The sequence below is a fragment of the Electrophorus electricus genome, chromosome 13 (genome assembly GCF_013358815.1).
Source record: "Electrophorus electricus isolate fEleEle1 chromosome 13, fEleEle1.pri, whole genome shotgun sequence".
NCBI classification, from domain to species: domain Eukaryota; kingdom Metazoa; phylum Chordata; class Actinopteri; order Gymnotiformes; family Gymnotidae; genus Electrophorus; species Electrophorus electricus.
Window position 1 is genome coordinate 2,139,363 of NC_049547.1, and position 7,201 is coordinate 2,146,563.

At 43.4% G+C, this 7,201-nt stretch overlaps 1 protein-coding gene across 1 annotated transcript; it reads left to right on the forward strand.

Annotated features, from left to right (window-relative positions):
- The first annotated feature begins 6 nt into the window (after nt 1-6).
- On the forward strand, nt 7-7,161 carry msh4 (mutS homolog 4). The gene is made up of 21 exons (XM_027019580.2): nt 7-265; nt 521-613; nt 703-866; nt 1,142-1,252; nt 1,588-1,703; nt 1,861-2,034; nt 2,212-2,341; nt 2,433-2,475; nt 2,639-2,706; nt 3,205-3,279; nt 3,425-3,489; nt 4,026-4,195; nt 4,315-4,451; nt 4,634-4,737; nt 4,987-5,111; nt 5,211-5,411; nt 5,670-5,788; nt 5,864-5,992; nt 6,118-6,292; nt 6,450-6,538; nt 6,704-7,161. Exons 1-21 carry the CDS (start codon nt 7-9, stop codon nt 6,890-6,892), a joined length of 2,736 nt encoding a protein of 911 aa, XP_026875381.2. The 3' UTR covers nt 6,893-7,161.
- Nucleotides 7,162-7,201: the final 40 nt, after the last annotated feature.

The following is a 7,201-nucleotide window of genomic DNA, read 5'->3' on the forward strand; positions in this document are numbered from 1 at the left end:
GCGTAAATGCTTCGTGGTAGCACCACAGAGGAGATGACCGTTGGCTCAGACACCTCGGGTACCTCAGACACAAGCACTCTGCCATCGTCCAACTGCCGGCACAGCCGCGCTCAGTCCTGGTGGCGACAAGACACCGGGCCGCCGGCTCCTTTCCCAATTCCAAACCGGTCATGCCGCGCTAGTGCCGGTTCATGTCCTGGATCAACTGTCGCGGCTAGTACCGGCGTCCGGGAACGAACTCTGAGCGAGACACTCGCTAGACGAGGTAGCAAACATCGAGTAACGACAGCTGTGTTAGCTAGCTAGCTAACCTAACTAATTGTTGTTAGCTAAGCTAACTTGGTTAGCTTCGTCAGCCAGTTCGTTGCCGTGCTTTGCTTTATAGAGCAAGCAGAATTAATATTACTTGGTTTTTATTGAATAAACCGATTTGACCTGGATAGCTCGTACAGAGCCTCTTGCTTTTACATCATCCTGCTCTCGAGTTTTGCCTGACTTGTTGGTCTGTCCTTGGGCGCAGACTTGGTCTGCTCTTCTGGATCACCATGGGCCATCAGTGGTGGAAGTTCCAGTACTCCACACCTGAGGAGAACACCTCAGAGGGAGCTCAATAGTAAGGGCCAAAAGAACCCACAAACTTATTTAAACACGTTTTGAATACTGTGAAGGTTAATACCCTCTCCAAATTCATTCCCAACACAGTGACCACGTCCTCCTCTGCAACTTTGTGCCATCCATCCTCGGTGATCGTGGCGGTGGTGGAGGGCAGAGGTTTAGCCAGAGGAGAGATCGGCATGTCCAGTATCAACCTCAATTCTCCTGAGCTGGTACTCTCACAGTTTGCAGACACTGGGACCTACGCAAAGGTGAAGATTGGATTTACAGAGAGACTTTTTGAGTCCTTCACATGTTTGACACAGATAAAACAACAGAATCTGTTCTTCTAAATATGTTTCTTATAAAACACTGCTGGTTACAGAATGTGATTCGCAGTTTAATTAAGTTCACCTCATCGATAATTATCCTTTTTGATTTTGATTATCTAACAAGGTTTCATTAATCAGCAGCTACACTTTAAAATTCTTTGTAGATTAAGCAGTTCTGGCTGCACATTTGTAAACAGTGTTGAAAATCAATGCAGGTAATTACCAAACTCCATACACTGATGCCCCTTGAGATTCTGATGCCAGACACTGCTAGTGAGAAAGGCCAAGGGACCAAACTCTACAATCTCATCACAGAGAACTTCCCGGTACTGGTGGGCATTTATTTGTTTCCTGGGTCTGGCCGAGCTAGAAATCGGGATGGGCTTAACCTGCAGTACAGTAGCAATTTAGTCCTTGTGCATTAAAGTACACAAATAGTGACAGACTGAGAAAAGGCTTTCATTTGTAAAATTAACTCTAATGAATAAAAAATATTGAATGTGTTGAATAATCAGTTTTATTGAAGAGATTCAATTTGAAGGATTTGCTATGACAAATATTAATAAGCAATATATTCTCTGTTGTACCACTTGTGGATTATGGCAGCTGTTCACAAATGTGTACATGATGCAAATTTATGTGTGTGTGTGTATTCATACAGTCGGTAGCATTCACTGCCATTCAGAGAAAGTACTTTAATGAGAAGAAAGGCCTGGAGTACATCCAGCAGCTCTGTGCTGCCGAGTTCAGCACTGTTGTAATGGAAGTGCAGACCAAGTATGCGCCCCATTTATTCACTCTGTCAGCTCCAATAATTTGATTTGAAGTTCATGCAGCTATTGTGCAAAAAGCTTTTTAATCATAAATGAGCACAGTAATGACCCTGGGAGGAGCATGTTTGAGTTTGTATGTTGACACCATTGCCTTTATGCAGGTACTACTGCTTAGCAGCTGCTGCCTCTCTTCTTAAGTACTTTGAGTTCATCCAGAACTGTGTCTACGCTCCTAAATCTCTGAAAGTGAGCTTCACGGGTAGTGAGAAAACTGCCATGATCGACTCAGTTTCAGCCAGGAACCTGGAACTCGTGGTTAACAACAGGGATCACAGGTTAAAACATAGCCAAAGGAGTTTTTCTGCCCCCTACCCAAACCCCCAAGTGTTGTCTTCTCATATTATTACACTCTCTGCTTTTGAGAAATATTGACACTACTGTTTCCTTGGAGCAGTCTGTTGACACTGAGAACTGGTGGCAGTATGTTAGTGTTGGTGGATTCTAACGTGCAGGAGCGATCACACACTGCTTGGCGTGTTGAACTACACTAAATCGCCTGGTGGGGAGAGGAGGCTTCGCTCCAACATTCTGGAGCCCCCGTTGGATGCCGACACCATTAAAACCCGACTGGACACCATACAGGTGTGTACAACTGTGTGCTGTATGTAGCTGACTGAGTAAATGCTTGTCTCTGAATATCTGTTTATCCAGCATCCTACTGGTGTGTTTCTAGGAGCTGCTGCAAGATGAGGAACTCTTTTTTGGCCTGAAAAATGGTGAGGTGTTTGATTTTTCAGCAATCACTGTTGGTGTGCTTTCTTGGCTAAAACTTATACCCCTGCCATGGCTCTCGGACAGTGTATTTTAACAAGGCGTAGCAGGAAACTGAACACTAAATTGTGTATAAGATACTCCTTGCCCTTTGTGTTGTATTTCCAGCGATTGCACACTTCTTGGATATAGATCAGCTACTTTCTGCTCTGGTTCAGCTCCCCAAGCAAGACACGGTAACTTGTAGCTGGACAATTTGTGTATTTAATCATGTATAAATTTGCCAGTGGGATTGAACATTTGCCTTAAAATAATTATTTCCTTTCTTATTAGCATTATTATCAAAATAAACATTTTTGCAAGTAGTGAGATTACATTACTGCAAATATGGCTGGTGTGGCTGATGTGGTTATGGTCGGTGCTGTTTGATGTAATGGTGTTGTGGTCATAGGAAATTAGACACTGTAGAGAATATTTTGAATGTTGTAATGTAACAAGATATCTTGCAATGTATTATATTTACCCCATGATGGTATTGGCCAAGTCTTGGTCCTTAGTTGATGGTTGTTAGACTGTCAATGAGTGTATATAATCGTGGACGTATTGAGTAATTTTGTGGAGTTTGTTTTTTTTTTAGTTATTTCCTGCTGTCAACTAATTTTGCTCCTGACACAAGAAAAATTATCTTAACAAAGTCTTAGAAAACCATGTGACATTCCATGGGAACCTTATAGGTGGCGGTGGCCGAGGCGAAGATAACGCACGTGATCCAACTGAAACACACTCTAGAGCTGGTAGCACCCCTGAAGGTGAGAACTGTCAGCTGATTTGTTTGTCCTGGACTTTGAGCACAATTTTGCATGGAAACTAGGGTGTTTGCACCGTAGAGGCATGATAACGAATGAATGGTTCTCAGAACGCATTATCCTGGATTTGAATATGTCTCTCTGACAGATGGTGTTGAAGAATGCTAAAACAGCCATGCTGAAAGCGTGTTGCACTTCGCTAGAAGACAACAGGTAATGAACACATGCAAATGCAGTCTCATCTGGACTTGTTTGTGCGAGTGAGCTGTTGCAAGTGCATTTGCTAAACAACGAAAATATACATCAAAGCCCTCAGTATAATACACTAGTTCAGTGATAATGCACTACTCTGGCAAAATTTGTTACATCCTCAAATAACAGTACCTTCTTGTTCAGCGTCAAACATCGTGATTAATGTAATGAAAAAGAGTTGTTGAGCAGAATTTGGCTTCCATGTGCATGATGGAACGCTGAGACACTGGCTGGCAAAAATGACCATAACCGAGTCCCACTGAAAGCGTATTTGTAATTATTTGGAATAGCGGATGAAGCACCAAGCTAGACCAATAAGCATGAATTAGGGAAGAAATGACAACATGTTTTTTGTCTAGAGGGTCTTACTAGTCACTGAGGGAAACTTTGGCAAATTATCACACCTGAGAGTGCAGAGATAATAAAAGGTCTGGAGGAGTTTTTAACTTGCAGCAGTGTTGGATTTTTAGTTTAGCTCTTACCCTGCATTGGCCCAGGTTTGAGAGCATTTTGGCTCAGATCAAAACCGTAATCAACGATGACACCAGCTACATGAAGGGCAGTCTGAATATGCGCACGCAGAAGTGCTACGCCGTGCGCCCCAATGTCAGCGAGTTCCTGGACATTGCGAGACGCGCCTATACTGAGGTGGTGGATGACATCTCAGGTAAAGAACAAGCATCCAAGAAGAAATTCGAGAAAGTTGCACGTATAATTGCGCTGGCAGTCAACGCAGAGGTGGAGTCGTTAGGTTAGTGTGATGTGTGTGCCCCACACTCTGCGCAGGACTGGTAGATCAGCTGGGAGAAAAGTATGAACTGCCCTTGCGAACAAGCTTTAGTACTGCCCGCGGGTTCTTCATCCAGTTGAAGCTGGAGGGCGTGGTCTTGCCTGATGGACAGCTACCAGGAGAGTTCATTAAAGTGAGGTCTAAACATATATAAGCAAGATCTTTGTCATTTTAGTTTAGTTTTGTTTTTTGTTTTTTTGTAGCTTTGGAATCTTTTTAATAAACTCCTATATGTGTAATGCAGTAGACATGACCAAGATGAAAAAAGATGAGAGTATGATGATGAGGTCCATGCTAAACTCATTTGACTTGTAGGTAACTAGGCAGAAAAACAATTACAGCTTCACCACTTTGGACCTGATGAAGATGAATGATCGCTGTGATGAGGCCCTGAAGGAAATATTTCACATGTCTTATGTGTGAGCATCTCACACACATTATCTTGTCCCTCACCTGTCTGTCAAATTTTGCATTATCCATGTTTAATAAGTGGTGTCAAACTGACTTCAGACATCCATGATTTATGATTTAAATTATTTTTCATCCATCAGCTCCTTTTAATTTCGGATCAACTTCCAAGACTATTGTAGTGCTATTCTGTCAGGTTCCATTTCACGAATGTAGATGGCTGAAATTCCAGTCCTCTCCTTGCCACCAAACCTCTGCAGGGTGGTTTGCCGGTTACTAACTGGAGTGTATGAGCAGATCCACTGCTTGTATAAGCTGTCCGATGCCGAATCCATGCTGGACATGTTGCTTTCCCTGGCCCATGCTTGCACTGTCTCAGACTATGGTAGGTTTACACTTCAGGAACACATGCACATCATGAAATATAGTCTAGGATGTGATGATTTATAGATGGATCAGTCAATGTTTGGTTCTCTCCCCGCAGTGCGGCCCGAGTTCACCGACACGCTGGCCATAAAGCAAGGTCGTCATCCAATCCTGGAGCGCATAACTGCACAGCAGGCCATTTCTAACAATAGCTACATATCTGAGGGAAGCAACTTCGTTATAATCACAGGACCCAACATGAGTGGCAAATCCACCTACCTCAAACAGGTGGCCCTCTGCCAAATCATGGCCCAGATAGGTACGTAGGCATGCTATTTTGGATACGCCAAAATTTGACTGTGCTATATCATGTTTAAAAAAATCTGTTAACAACAACAATTTGCCTCCTTGCATATTTTTCGACTATTAGCGTTGATCAAATTTTCTTTCTCGATTACGTGATTTCGGAATTGCATTGTTGTAAAATATACGTCTCAGTGTCCACAGTAAAGTTATACTACCTCGGGCATCTACACACTGAGCACCCTCTTAAATAATATTTTGATTTTTGCCCTAGGGTCATTTGTGCCTGCTGAGTATGCCTCCTTCCGCATTGCTGATCAGATATTTACTCGAATAGGAGTCGATGATGACTTTGAGACCAACTCTTCAACATTTATGGTTGAGATGAAAGAGGTGAATACACAGTGGCCATACAGGCATTGGGACGCATTTATTCTAGCCATCCTCATTCTTTTATTGCACTGCCAGGTGTCCTACATAATACACAATGCAAGTGACAGGTCCCTCATTATAATTGACGAACTGGGACGTGGCACTAGCGCTGAGGAGGGTGTCGGAATCTGCCACTCCATTTGTGAATTCCTCATCAATCTGAAGGTACAGTACCGAGGTCTTTAAGTCTCATCCTTCTTGTGGTGGCAGTAAGTTATCAGATTGCGAACCACGTAAACAGTTGCGTGAGACAAGCTCGGCCCACTGTGAGCTCTCTCTGGGTCCTGCAGGCGTTTACTCTGTTCGCCACTCATTTCCTGGAGCTGTGTCAGCTGGAGACTCTTTACCCCAACGTGGAGAACCAGCACATGCAGGTGCAGCATGTATGCAGGGGCGACAGCGGCAAAGAGAGTGTCATCTACACCTACCTGCTGACTCGAGGTTACTCCGAAGAGCGTAACTATGGTAACCTTAAACCATTCTAACACAAGGCCATGACATTGAAATAACTACTTGATCAAGTATAACTGAACACAGTGTGGACATGATGTCATTTATTAAGTTTGGTACATTGTTGTTGATTTTAGATTTCTCTTCTGCTTGTTCCCTTGTGCTTTTCAAGGTATAAGAGCAGCAGAGATGACCTCCCTACCTCTCTCCATCATTGAGGAGGCCAAGTCTATGGCAGCCAAAGTCAGTAAGAAGTTATGGGTAAGTTTCCTTCGACGTGGACATTTTGTCTTTTCATGCCTTTTATAACTGATCACTTAGTGACTCAAAGCCTCGCTACCTTAAAACATTTGGATCCCCCTGGATTTTGTAGATCCGGCACATGACTGCTGTAAGCCATTACAACTGTTTCTCTGTGACCCCTAGGCAATGCATCACAGTGAGCCGGGCATGCTACGACAGAGGGCCGTGTATCGGCTCGCCACCAGATTGTTACAAACAGCCCGCAACTCCAGACTGGATCCAGACAGCCTCCGTCTCTACTTAAAGGGTCTGAAGAGAAATTATGAGGCTGAGTTAAAGAACGCCTTCATGTCTATGGACACGGTGGAGTGAGCCCTGCTGTGTGTGTCGGAGCTCAGTTTATGGAAATGGACTGGGTGTCAGGATTTGGGCGAGTAGCACTCACCAGGTTCTACAGGTGACTTGACGGATGTCTGTATAAACTGAGCAGGTCCAAAATCACCAAGCTGTGTATGAATAAGACATGATTCATACTGTTGGAATTTTAAGAGGTTAATGTGGTTTTGTTCTTTGGTGATTTAAAATGCTTTGTTGGTTTATGTCATCAACTGTACAGCTTCATGTGTAGTTGATGCTAAATGTATTTGGAGACTAAACAAGATTTTCCTGTTGAATAACACT

Excerpts from the sequence above, each read along its gene's own strand:
- msh4 (XM_027019580.2), top strand. The coding sequence starts at position 7 with ATGCTTCGTGGTAGCACCACAGAGGAGATGACCGTTGGCTCAGACACC. Across the intron at positions 2,476-2,638 it reads CTTTTTTGGCCTGAAAAATG|CGATTGCACACTTCTTGGAT; the intron begins GTGAGGTGTTTG and ends TTGTATTTCCAG. Across the intron at positions 4,196-4,314 it reads GGTGGTGGATGACATCTCAG|GACTGGTAGATCAGCTGGGA; the intron begins GTAAAGAACAAG and ends CACTCTGCGCAG.